The 13,907-nt window shown below is 35.3% G+C and overlaps 2 protein-coding genes across 2 annotated transcripts; both read left to right on the top strand.

Annotated features, from left to right (window-relative positions):
- Positions 1 to 2,109, top strand: LOC110774303 (large ribosomal subunit protein eL30). Its single transcript, XM_021978844.2, has 4 exons — positions 1 to 221; positions 352 to 453; positions 1,713 to 1,781; positions 1,878 to 2,109. The coding sequence occupies exons 1-4, from the start codon at positions 95 to 97 to the stop codon at positions 1,916 to 1,918; spliced, it is 339 nt and encodes a 112-aa protein (XP_021834536.1). The 5' UTR covers positions 1 to 94; the 3' UTR covers positions 1,919 to 2,109.
- A 1,829-nt stretch (positions 2,110 to 3,938) lies between these two features.
- LOC110774302 (uncharacterized) lies at positions 3,939 to 5,052 on the top strand. Its single transcript, XM_021978843.2, has one exon. It carries the CDS (start codon positions 4,076 to 4,078, stop codon positions 4,829 to 4,831), a length of 756 nt encoding a protein of 251 aa, XP_021834535.2. The 5' UTR covers positions 3,939 to 4,075; the 3' UTR covers positions 4,832 to 5,052.
- The last annotated feature ends 8,855 nt before the right edge of the window (positions 5,053 to 13,907 follow it).

Raw genomic sequence — 13,907 nt, 5'->3', positions numbered from 1 at the left:
CTGCTCTTCTACTTCTTCAACTCTTTCGAGTTCGGCCGCCGAGTGAGAGAGAGCGTTTGGGCACCAAAAGCGAAGAATCTGATAAGTGTCAAAAATGGTGGCCGTGAAGAAGACCAAGAAGACCCATGAGAGCATCAACACCAGGCTCGCTCTGGTCATGAAGAGCGGAAAATACACCTTGGGTTACAAAACCGTCATTGACTCTCTTCGTAACTCCAAAGGCAAGCTTTCATATCTCTTTCAATTTCCAATCTGTCTATTATTTCCATTTTACTGTGATTTGGTTAGTTTTTATTGGGTTAATTTCAAGTTTTGTAATTGGGATTTGTTTTGTTGTGGAACAAAATGCAGGGAAGCTGATTATAATTTCCAACAATTGCCCACCTCTGCGAAAGTCCGAAATCGAATACTATGCTATGCTTGCCAAGGTTGGGGTTCACCACTACAATGGAAGTAAGTGCTCTGCAGCCATAACGTTTGGGTTTGCATCAGATTTGAACTGCTTTTGTTATTATCATTTTATAGGATGTTGTTTAGGGTCTTTGTTGTATAGTTTTCTCTGTTCTTTAACTAACATTGATAAGAACAAAAAAAAATTGTTGCAATATTTGATGGGTTGTGTTCAGCTCACCTAAATGGTAGTTTCTCTACTAGTAAATGTCAAAGAAACATTAATTGAAGTTAGGAAGTGTTTGATAAATAAAAGTAATGTAAATAGGTGTTGGATTATTGGTGGAAAATAAGGGTGCACCCTTTGACAAGCTTGAAATGCATATCAACCTTTTATTTATATCCAATGCCTGCATGTTTAGTGCAGCGGCCTTTGATAAATTTTCCAATTAGTTCTTTCAACCACCGACTAATGCACTCTAAGAGATTCTTAAGTTGAAGAATTAACTTGTCTCAGTGATTGTTGACGTTGGGGATCGACATGGAATATGAAAAATGAGTAGAACATGGAATATGATTCTTGTTCTTGAATCTCACTTGGCTGCTTGTTGCCTCTTGATTACAAATCCAGATGGTTCTGGTGTCAAAATCTCATAGAAACTGTGATGGCTGGTGTTTAGAAAGTGTAAATTAATGTGATATTTATTGGCTGTTAGATGTGGGAACTTGTCTCAGTGTGTTGGTTAAACCATCATTTGGTCTTAGTTCTTGATTGTTCACTAACGTACTTTGTAATGTTAAGCCTCCTTGCCAGGTGATCTTCTTGGCTGGTGGATTTTCATGGGAAATGATGCTTATATATCAGTCTTTTCCCTTGTAATCCAGCAGTTCTTCCTTTCACCTTGTCTATTTGGAGTTAATAGGCGTAATGTCACTAGACATATCCGCATGTTTCTTGTTCTTAGTTCAATGTGTTGATTTGACTTAGAAACGTATACTAGTTGTCCCCAAAGATATTGGTTTCATGTAGTAGTAATTTGTTGCGTTGCTTGGATGAGCAACTCGCTGGTTGCACTCCTCTCATAATGTTCAATGTTTGTATGTGCATGAAACTCATTTTTGTCCTCCAATACAAATGGAAGAGGAATGCCATTTTCTGAGCTTTTATTTAGGATTTTGTCTTTCTGCTCCCTTGCATAACATAGTAAAGATGTGTATGCTGCAGAATGATTTTCTTTTGATAATATCGGTCAACAAAGGAAATTATTTTGTTTACTAGACTTTTACCGTTTCATTTGGCTGACCATTTCTTCTATTTTCAGACAATGTTGATCTGGGTACAGCTTGTGGAAAGTATTTCCGGGTATCGTGCCTTAGCATCGTTGATCCAGGTATTCTGTAGTTCTATTATGATTTTAAGAGATCTGTTTAGGTTTTAATTGATATGAAAATTTGATTTGGCTGACATGTCATTTGTTAATGTTCAGGTGACTCGGATATTATCAAGACGCTACCTGGTGGTCAGTGAGCGGCTGTAGCCTCTACATTTCAAGGCTTTGCTTTCGCTTTTCTATGATGTTTTAGTTACTAAGTTTTCGGATACTTAGATTTTACTATGTGTGAGGTTATCTTAGTAGTGACCTAATGCATGGTGTTTTGATAACCATTTTAAAGTTACTTTTTGTTATATTAGAGAACTCAATTCTGGGTTTTTCTTTCTTTTTTGTGCTCCTACAGTAGACTCACGTGTGTTATTCAACAAACCGGTGGCCCGACCCTGAGGGATATACATATATAGCTCAATAATTCTTTTAACTGAATTGTCATAATAGGCACACCTTAATTACCACACAATTGGTTTTAATTTAAACTAGGACAAAAACACAATGCTCATGCACCCATTGGTCTCTGACTTGGTCCAGCCTAAGCTCCTGGGCCTTGTTTTATAGTTCTCTTGATCCTATGCTGTATTTGAATCTTGATTTGGAGTTTTGGCCTTCATATTTGTGTCACCTTTTTCTAACAACCATTGCCAGTTAGATTGATTTAGTCCAATTAGCTATTAGAATCTCTTACTCCTCTCCGGTTGACCAAATGAAAAGTTAGTAGAGAGTAACATGGATAGAAGGTGGTGGGGCGTAGAATGATAAGACCGTGGGTTTCAAGCTAAAGCTAGAGTTAGTGGGGGAGGAGGGGCTGTGCGGGGTTGCAGAGGAGGTAGGGGCTGCCTTGAGCGAGGGAAGGAGAAGGGAAAGGTAAAGGAGAGAGTTGTTTTTTAATTTAATTTTTTTAACTTTTTATTTTTTACTTTTATAAAAGTAATTAATATTTTAATCAATTTAAAATTTAAAAAAAAAAAAGAAAATGTGGGATCCCTAGTGCCACGTAGGCAACTAACAGAGAGATTTGATGAAAACTCTAACGGCGGAATCACATTGTAATAAATTTAAAAGATTCGGTATATGATTGTAAAAATTGAAAAGATATGGACTAACATGTCTTAAGGGTGTAACTACAGAGTATTAAATTGTAATTAACCCTAATTTTTAGGTCAACTTGATTCGAAGTGATTCTAGGTCAAGTTGTTTATAAGTGAAGGGGTCAATGTAATACAAGATTTTTTGTGAGGTGGGAGTGGGGTGTTTCAAATCTTGTGGAGAAAATATACCAAAAAGAGACTATTCAAATTGTGAAAAACAGAGACCAAAGATGGAAACCGCGCTTGAAGTGAGCATAGCGCTAAGAAGGGAAGAACGACCTTCTTTTTGACAAAATTTAGATTTTTCTCTCTCTTTTTTTCCTTTTCAAATTATAGAATAAACAGCTTTTTAGAATGTTATTTTCCTAATATAATAATTATTTTTATTTAGTTTAAGATTATAAGATTAAAACAACCTTATGAAGTTGTAATCTTAAACTTATTCGTATTATTAACAAATTTATTAAGAATTTTTCACATTTTCTCTTCGACTTTAAAATGCTGGTGGAGTTCATTTTATGTTCTTGAATCTAGATGCTTTCATGCTTGTTCATGCTTGTTCATTCTTTTTAGAATGTCAAATTGTGATTCACAATAAGGAGGAATATCTCCTTACAAGTAAGGAAGCAAATAGTATCCTTCATTGTTTATGAACTTACACCCATCAAGCTGCGCCTCGGTCACTGCTGTCACTAGGATATTAAACTGAAAATAACACTAAGTACTTCAATCACCTCAACGGTGCACAAGATTCAAATTTGTGGGGTCGCGTTCAAGCCACAACAAATGCATTTATACATTACTTGAAAACAACATGTGGTGCAATCTACCAAACCATGTGTGAAAGCTAAGACTTTAGTACAGAACAATCTGAGGTATTATATTGCCGCACAACAAATGTTGAAAAAAATTTAAATGTTTAGTCTACATTAACAATCTACAGTGTTATGCATTGAATGTTAAAATAAACTTTAATGTACAGTCTAGATTAACAGTACAATTCAACATTATCTTGACAACATAGTTTTACCTTACTTGACCTGTTTTCAAAATTTCCGGGCAAGGCCCCGGTACAGCACAGCAATGTTTATCAGATATTAGCTGGCCCCGCTTATCTTCCTCTCTAGCCAAGACATTCAGCTCTGTAAATTCCAAACAATCACAAACAGAGAGCATTCTCACACTGTAGCCCTCTTGTATAATACTATGCAGATCCCCAGTAAGCCTCACCCATGCCAAAACCAAACTCCTCTAGAATTGGGTCTCAGGGCCTTAAGTCTTGACCCCCAAAAAAACACGTCTCACAAAACTTGTTCCATGATGCTCTCTGATTTTCTCTCCCCAACTTCTTCTTCTGTATTGTTTGGTGACTACATTGGAATGGAGAGCTCTGTTGATGTGCTCAAGGATAGTGATGTACCAAATGTGACCAATTGTGCGGATGGGCAGGGATGTAATTTTAGTCAGAAATTAAGGGGTATGAAAGAGCAAAAATGGGCTAGGAAGAATAAAGAGTTTCCTCCTCCTATACCCTGGCTGGCTCGCACTGAGAATTTGCCTGCTCATATGCCTTGGGTGTTGAAGAGGCATTACACTAGTGATGGCAGGCTGATTCTCACTGAGGAAAAGGTTAGGCATCATGAGTACTTTAGGGCTCATAGGTCCAATGGAAGGCTTACTTTGCAGCTTGTAACACTTGATGATGAGATTTTGATTCCACCATTTGTTTGTGATGTGGGTAACAAAGATGGGAATGGGAAAGGAATTGAGAATGAGTGTGATGATCATGACCAAAATTTTGATGACCACGACGACGACGACGACGATCATGTGGTTGAGGATCAAGCAATTAATGGGATTGGGGGATCACCAGGCAAATGCTTCAATTTCAATAGTTTGTTAAGAGGGTCACCTTGCATCTTTGGAGTGCCAGTGCCAGCCATCAGGCATGTTCACAGCTAAACTGATACATAAATTAAGATCAGTTCATGTCAATTTTGTTTGTAGGTCATGTAAGCTATGTGTCCATGCTTGCTTTCTATGTTATTAGATTGTTAGTTGTGTCCCTTCAAATTCCATGTGGATTTTTCATGAGGATGAAGATCTCCTCAAGGTTCATTCACTGTGGAGGAATTTGAATTCAATTTTTTTTGTTTATTAGTAATTCTTGCCTGGAGATTATGATGAGGATATTTCATTTCATTTCATGTTTCATTGCTGTTGGCTATAATACATTATTACTATTATTATTTTCCACTTGAAAATCATCTCTATTTACTTCGACAATACATGGGTAGCGTTTGTTTAAACAAAATTGCTTTTGTTATTTTTATAACAAAAAATTGCTTTTTTTGGAAATGTCATTTAGGAAAAAAAAAAACTTACCTGTAATGTGTTGGTATAAGAGCATCTTTAGGAGAGTCTCCAAATTTTAGCCAAATTCTAGCTAAAATAGCTAGAAAGCTATTATAGCAAATCACTTAAAAGGTGTTTCCTCAAGCAATGTGTGAAACCCCGTATTTATAAAATTTTATAGTTTGAAGATGTAATATTTTGCCACTTAATTTATAAATTATATATATATATGTGCAATTTTCACTATTAGTTCTCATATATATAAGAATCCATATTATTTGCATGGTATACGTTGAGGTCAATCTTAGTATATTTTGATAGATATTTAAGTTGAGTGATAGATTTGGACAAACCTTCTTATCTCAAATTATATTGTATTTTATTGAAAACTTAGGAGTTAAGGCTTAAAAGATATTTTTGGTATTAGCATGAGGTGTTGGATCAAGAATATTGTAGCTAGAGATGGTGCCACCATTCTTGCTAGGTGGCAAAGATTGAAGATAAGCTCAAGTTGTTGTTATCCTATACTGTTACCGCCAAGAGTATTAACTAATGAAGGATTCTTGTTGCCTACTTCTACTACTATAAATAGGAGTCTATGTTTACAAATGGTTTACTACATCTAGAGAAGGCATGCATAGTTTGCATGAGAAACGAGAGGGAAAAATAGTGGTAGAGAGAAAAAGAAAGAGAGAGTGGTAATAATATTCTTGGAGTTAAGAGGTCGGAGTTTGTGTTTTCTTAACTTGGAGCTAGCTTTGGAAACGAGGTAGGGATTTCTTGTAGAGCCTTTACGGAGATTGATTTAATTAAATTTTGTGAGCACTATATTATGCATGCTATTATTATTTGAAATGCATAATTATATCATGTCATGAAAATTGGCTGGAATCCTTGGGTTGATAAAGAAAGTATAGAAAAAAGGGTAATGGGAAGGATCTTTTGTGTAGTTGAGTCTAACTCTTGGCAGGTACCAGGTCTCAGGGATCCCACAGTGCACATGATTTTTATTGGGTGATTCGGGACTGGCGAAAGGGAGTTAGACAAGATGACTAACAAAAGGGGAATTATGGGATGATTGAAATGGGTGTTAGTTTATATAAATGGGCATTCGGGACCAAGTGGTATAAGCATGGTATGGTATCAGAGCATATGAAAACCATGAATTATCGTGGATTTTTTCTATTTACAAATATCCCTTATTCAATCACGCCCCGGACCCGGGGGTAGGCGGAAACCCCGCGCCCGGTGCGTGAGAAAATAAAAAAAAATAAAAAGAAAACCGAAACAGGGGTTTAAAATAAACTTCTCTTATAAAAATAGCTCCAAAATCTTACAACTTTACAATTAATAAATAAACCTCTATCACTCTCATCTAATCATCCTCAGATTTTGGAGCTATTTTTATGAGAGAAGTTTATTTTAAACCCCTGTTTTGGTTTTCTTTTTATTTTTTATTATTTTCTCACACACCAAATAAAAGCATAATTTCCAACTTTCATTTATACAAGGGTGAATTGGTAAAATGCCCCTAACTTGTAGTCGTACTTTTGATTCGCCCCCTATTATATATATATATATATATATATATATATATATATATATATAATTAAAGGCCACGTGAGCAATTAATCCCCCTAACTTATAGAAAATTATGTTTTTTTTTTAAAAAAATATTTGTTTTTTAAAATTTTAAATTATTTTAAAATAAAATAATTTTTTGGTCTACATATAGGCAACGTGAGCAAAAAAATGGGATCCACATTTGCCAAGTCAGAATTTAACAGACTTATTAACGGTTTGACTAATAGAGGGTGTATTGTCAAAGGTTTTGTGAAGTCATGATTAAAAACTGATATTCTAGAGAGGAGAAACTAGAAAATAGTAAGTTTATTTGCTCAGCTACTACCTAATTAGATGTTCCATCACATCAAATTTAAGACCATTCGCCTTTCAAAAATATAACATTGAGATTATTAATTAGTTTAGAAGAATTTGCCTCTGGTATTTTCATCTGAATTTGCCTCTGCTACAGCTTGATTTACCAACATGTCAATCCCAATGTTCGAAACAAGGTGGTAGGCGGGCTGGAAGTAGGGGTCTAATGCCTAGAGGAGTAATCGGGGGCCCATCTCTTCTTTTTGTTTTTTTTCATCAACATATAAATGCAATTTTCCTTCTCAAACCCTAACTCTAACAAGAGCCGTCTTCCAGCCCCTCTCTCTCGCTCAGACATAACCCGCGAACTCTCTTCTTCCTCAATCCTCATCTCTCTGTCTCTCGCTCATAGCACCATCGTCATCTCGTTCCTGACCTTGGAGATTCCAAATGGCGTTTTTTTTTTCTAGGCACTAGCGTCCGCCTAGCACCCCCGCCTAGACCGCCTAGCACCCACCTGACCGCCTAGCTCCCGTCTAGACCGCCTAGCGCCGGCCTAGCGACTGCCTAGCTCCCGCCTAGACCACCTAGCCACCGCCTAGACCGCCTAGCCCGCCTAGCCCGCAAATCTCTATGTATTACCTTCAAACGGGAATCATGGTGGAGACAACGAAGCCCTCTAGCAACACCCTGAATAATCTTGAAGCATCAACCCCAATCAAGCACTGCTCCTCGTGTCATTGGATAAGTAGTGGGTTCGCTCTCCTCATCATCAACGCATAGTTTTTTCGCATGGTTGATGAGGAACTCAACTCCTTCATCACAACCAACTCTAGCAGCAATGTGGAGGGGAGTTTCACCCTTGTTGTTGGTGGTCCAAAACAATGGCGATTGTGGTGGGATTTGTTTGAAGAAATCTATGTGCTTGAACTCAACGGCAATGTGAAGTATATTATTGTCCATAGGCGTTTTCTAACGGAGAAGATCATCTGGTACGTCAGCATCTTTATTTTTTCTCAAGAAACCAACGTCACCCTATCTTGCTGCCTTATACACGGTATACACGGAAGGATCCATGTCTATCAAGTAATGTTTATTGATATTTTAGTGGCCGCTATATGTAAGCATCTTGACTTGTGATGAACTCCGCAAAGCATATATACAAAGATTATTATTCCAGTGCGAGAAAGTCTTTTCAGATTCTTTGCTCTTGGTCTTAAAAATATTGGATTCTTGTCTTCTCCAGGGTGTATCTTCTAGTAGTCTCACTGGACTGGACGGGACCGGACTTCAATTGAAATGGACAAGAGTCCTAGCCGTTGTATGGTGAGCCACATATTGTGTCTTACAAGTCTCACCTAGAGGGGTGAGACTCATAAACACTGGCTTGGACTCAACTCCAATCCAATCTAACAGTTCCCTGGTAGCTAGTCAAGTAAAGTATCAATCAAATAGTAACCTGTTAGCTAGTCAAGCAAAGTATCCACCACATAATAAATAAAATCAATGACAGAAAATTGATTCTCTTGGTAAAGATAAATTTGCAGTTGTCGATCACAAGGAAAGCAAATACGTACCATTCCCATGTTTATCAATGGAACAGCTCCAGCCATTCTTTCGCACTCATTAGCATAGAACTAAGAGTATCAACCGGACATCTCAGAAGGTTTTCCATTTTTATCAATGAAACAGTTCCTGCTCTTTTAACAACAAAACAATAAAAATATAACATATATGTACCGAAACTTCTAGTTGTAAAGGAATTTTGATCATGCGACACGGGAAAGCCTACACGTTCAAAGCCTAGTTGCTTGAACTGGAACAAGTTTACGAAAAACCATCACTAGTAAAAAAAACCCCTTGCGCGACCAAACTTTGCGCGACGAAACACAATTCGTCGCACAAAGTGACTTTGCGCGACGAAAATTAAACTTTGTCACGCAAAGTCTTACGCGACTAAATTTTGCGCAACGAAATACAAATCGTCGCACAAAGTCACTTTGCGCGACGACAAAGCATCGTTGCGAAAAGTAACTTTGCGCGACGAAACACTTAAATTCGTCGCTCAAAGTCTTGCGCGACAAAGTGTGGTTCGTCTCGTAAAGTCTTTTGAAAAATAAATTAAATAAAAAATTATTTTTAAAAATCTATGCATGACTTTGCGCGACGAAAGACAATAATTCGGTGCACAAAGTCTTGCGCGACGAAGTGTCATTCGTCTCGCAAAGTCTTTACAAAAATAAATAAAATAAAAAATTATTTTTAAAAATTTTTGGATGACTTTGCGCGACGAAATAATAATCTTCGTCTCGCAAAGTGTTTACAAAAATAAATAAAATAAAAAATTATTTTTAAAATATTTTGGATGACTTTGCGCGACAAATAATAATCTTCGTCTCGCAAAGTCTGTACAAAAATAAATAAAATAAAAAAATTATTTTGTTAGAAACATATATTATTGTAGTTCGGATTGGGTTTTTGTTAGAAAATATATATTTTAAATTGACGATCGAATTGGTTCATTGTATTCATATAGGGTCAAGGAGTGTAGCTGTAAAAAATCATCAAAATCGAAATTGAAATAACCATTAAATCGTGAATTTTCGTTTATAACCGTCGAAAAGTTTTGTCCTATTACTTGATCTCTGAATGTTGATTTTTTCCAATTTTTGGCATATATGATCTCGAAGTATAAACAAACAAGTTTGACGGTTGGATCATTGAAAATAGTTTCATAGAATACATATGCCATCAAAATAATATATTCACTAACAATTAAGAGTTTATTTATACTTTTGTTAAATGTAACATAAGATTTTGTGGTATCCACTAGTGTAAATATTTTAAATTGACGATCGAATTGATTCATTGTATTCATATAGGGTCAAGGAGTGTAGCTATAAAAAATCATCAAAATCAGAGTTGAAATAACCGTTAAATCATGATTTTTCGTTTATAACCATCGAAAAGTTTTGTCCTATTACTTGATCTTTGAATGTTTATTTTTTCCGATTTTTGGCGTATATGATCTCGAAGTGTAAACAAACAAGTTTGACGGTTGGATCGTTGAAACTAGTTTCGTAGAATGCGTATGCCATCAAAACAATATATTCACTAACAATTAAGAGTTTATTTATACTTTCATTAAATACAACATAAGATTTTGTGGTATCCACTAGTGTAAATATTTTAAATTGAAGATCAAATTGAGTCATTGTATTCATATAGGGTCAAGGAGTGTAGTTGTAAAAAATCATCAAAATCGGAGTTAAAATAACCGTTAAATCGTGATTTTTGTTTATAACCATCGAAAAGTTTTGTCCCATTACGTGATCTCTGAATATTTATTTTTTCTGATTTTTGGGGTATACGATCTCGAAGTATAAACAAACAAATTTGACAGTTGGATCGTTGAAACTAATTTCATAGAATACATATCCCATCAAAACAATATATTCACTAATAATTAAGAGTTTATTTATACTTTTATTAAATATAACATAAGATTTTGTGGTATCTACTAGTGTAAATACTTTAAATTGATGATCGAATGCAGTCATTGTATTCATATAGGGTCAAGAAGTGTAGCTGTAAAAAATCATCAAAATCAGAGTTGAAATAACCGTTAAATCTTGATTTTTCTTTTATAACCGTCGAAATGTTTTGTCCCATTAATTGATCTCTTAATGTTTATTTTTTCTGAATTTTGGCGTATATGATCTCGAAGTATAAACAAACAAGTTTGACGGTTGGATCGTTGAGTAGCTTTAAATTTGTTTATTTTGAACGTATAACACTTAAGAAATTGAATAGTATATATATTTATTAGTAGCTTTAAATTTTTTAAAAAAATTTGGGCGGGCAAAAAAATGGGAATTTTTTTAAAAAAAATTTACAACTTTGCGCGACCAATATATAATATTTCATTGCGCAAAGTATACTCTAAAAATTTGGGCGGGTACCAAAAATGGGAAATTTTAAAAAAAAAATTTACGACTTTGCGCGACCAATATATAGTGTTTCGTCGCGCAAAGTATACTTTAAAAATTTGGGCGGGTACCAAAAATGGGAAAGAAAAAAAAAAAAATTCGACTTTGCGCGACCAATATATAATTATTCGTCGCGCAAAGTATTCTCTAAAAATTTGGCGGGTACCAAAAATGGGAAATTTTTTAAAAAAAAAATTACGACTTTGCGCGACCAATATATGTTTTTCGTTGCGCAAAAGTATACTCTAAAAATTTGGGCGGGTACCAAAAATGGGAAATTTACGACTTTGCGCGACCAATATATGTTTTTTGTCGCGCAAAGTTTGCTCTAAAAATTTGGGCGGGTACAAAAAATGGGAATTAAAAAAAAAAAAAATCGACTTTGCGCGACCAATATATAAATATTCGTCGCGCAAAGTATATATTCTAAAAATTTGGCGGGCACAAAAAATAGGATTTTTAAAAAAAATTTCGACTTTGCGCGACCAATATATAAGTATTCGTCGCGCAAAGTATTCTCTAAAAAATTGGCGGGCACCAAAAATGGGATGCGGGAATATTTTGGTCGCGCAAAAGTTTGGGCGACCAAAAATTCGTCGCCCAAAACTGAAAAAATTTGGCGGGCACCGAAAATGGGATTTTTTTTTAAAATTTTTTTTTAAACACTTTGCGCGACGAATATATTATTTCGTCACGCAAAGTGATACGTTCTTTAAAAGCAAAATAACTCCTCCACCATTTTTTCAATGTCTTCTAAATCCTACCATTTCTCTCTCTTTCCCACTCCCCAAATCCTACCATTTCTCTCACACTCACTCCTCTCACTTAATCTCTCTCTCTCTCTCTCTCTCTCTCTCTCTCTCTCTCTCTTTTCATCATCTCTCACTCTCACTCACTCTCTCATCTCTCTCTCACTATCTTCTCTAATTCTCTCACACTCACTTCTCTGTAAATTTTAATTTTTTTTTTCATTAATATGTGTTTTTGGAGTTAGTTTTGAGTTTATGCCAATTATTTGTCATTATTTTATGTTATTGTTTTGTTATTTGACAATATTTGTTTTTTTTTTTTTGTAGGGAATTGTTGAGGCTAAAGTTGAGGATTTGATATAAGATGCTTGTAGATTTTATTATTGTACTTTGTTAATTTAAGTGTACATTTTGAATATTATGTATATTGGATAATTTGACCACTATTTTTCTTATGTAATTTTATTTTGAATATGTCAATTTAAATTAAAGTAATTAAGAAAAATAAAATCATACAATTAAATTAAATTTAAAAAATTAATATAATGAAATTGATATAAGAGAAATAATAATAAAAAATGTCAAAAACCTTGCGCGACTGTTGCATTCCTAAAAGGACACAAATTAATTTGCAAACAACCAATTAAAAATACCCGCAAGTGCACGAATCTATTGAAGTATAGATTATGTAAGTACGGGGTCGATCCCACGAAGAACTTGTCGGCTTCCTATAAGTTCTAATTTGAGTACATAAAGAACACTTATTTAACACACCACAAATGCACAAATGAAAGAGGGAAACTAGAAATGAGTAAAGAAGTGTAAAAGAAATGGAACAACACAAGAAAACTAGAGAAAAACACAAACAGCACTTTCTATCGCCATTTTATCACCTGTTTATCACCTGTGAACAGTGCCGTGAACAGTGATCAGTGACATGAACAGTGCCGTGAACAGTGAACAGTGACGACCGGTCGTTTTTCGGCAGTCGAAATTTCAATAAACGTGTGATGAGCGACCGGTCGTGAACAGTAACGACCGGTCGTTTTTGGGCAGATTCGTTTCTCTGTTTTTCAATTTCGACCTCTGTCCAGTGTTTTGCCTATAACTTTCCAACCGTACGTCAAAAATTCACGTTCTTTATACGGTTGGATTCAGAACAGAAAATGCAAGAACACAACGCGGACCAAAAGTCCAAAACAATTACGGAAACAAATAAAATTCAGTATCAAAGACACACCACGTATCAAACACACAACTCACACACACATTGGGGGGGGGGTTTTGATTTGTTTCAAGTGACCTATTTCTATTGCATGAAAGTAAATGGACTTTGAATTTAAATGAGAAAGGCAGAGATGAAATATCAAAGAGTGGAATTAAAAAGTAACAAACACTAGGGTTTCGGAATCCACCCTAAACAATTCTACCCAAGTTCATGAATACTCAAGTGATGAACTCTAAACGTGTTGATGAAAATGTTCGCAATCAAGGCCATGGGTCGTGGCTCAAGACGCATTGATTCTCTCTAATATACGTAAAGTGCATGGTTCGTGCTACAATACTTGTGCCCTCCCCATAACCGAACCTAGGTATGGTTCGTACTTTGATTCAATTACAAGGAGAACCCATTAAGTTCAAAGAGAATATGAACATCACAAGAATCCTAATAGCATGGTGTTTACATTAGGTATTCAAGAAACCAATTCACATGGATGATTCTTACTTCATCCATTTATTGCTTAGGATAACATGAAGATACACATAATCCCAACAATCTCAAGAAGCATGCTTTCAAAGATGGCCAACCAAGGAAAAACACACATCAAGGATAGATTAATTTGGTGAATTGGAATTCATCAACAATATCTAGAAATTCATACACTCAAGTATCAAAACAATAAGGTAATCATGTTTAGGGCTTCAACCTAAGCCCTAGCTATAGAGTTTAGTTGCTCATACTTATTTCAAATACAAACTCAAAATGAAATTAGAAAGAGTTTACAGATTTTCAGAAAATGATGAAAGCTTCAAGATCATCAATGGTGGAAGTCTTCTTCTCCACTT

The sequence above is a fragment of the Prunus avium genome, chromosome 1, assembly GCF_965620075.1.
Source record: "Prunus avium chromosome 1, drPruAviu1.hap1.1, whole genome shotgun sequence".
In the NCBI taxonomy this organism is placed as follows: Eukaryota; Viridiplantae; Streptophyta; class Magnoliopsida; order Rosales; family Rosaceae; genus Prunus; species Prunus avium.
Note: the sequence above shows the minus strand (reverse complement) of the source record. Positions and strands in the feature narration are given on the sequence as shown.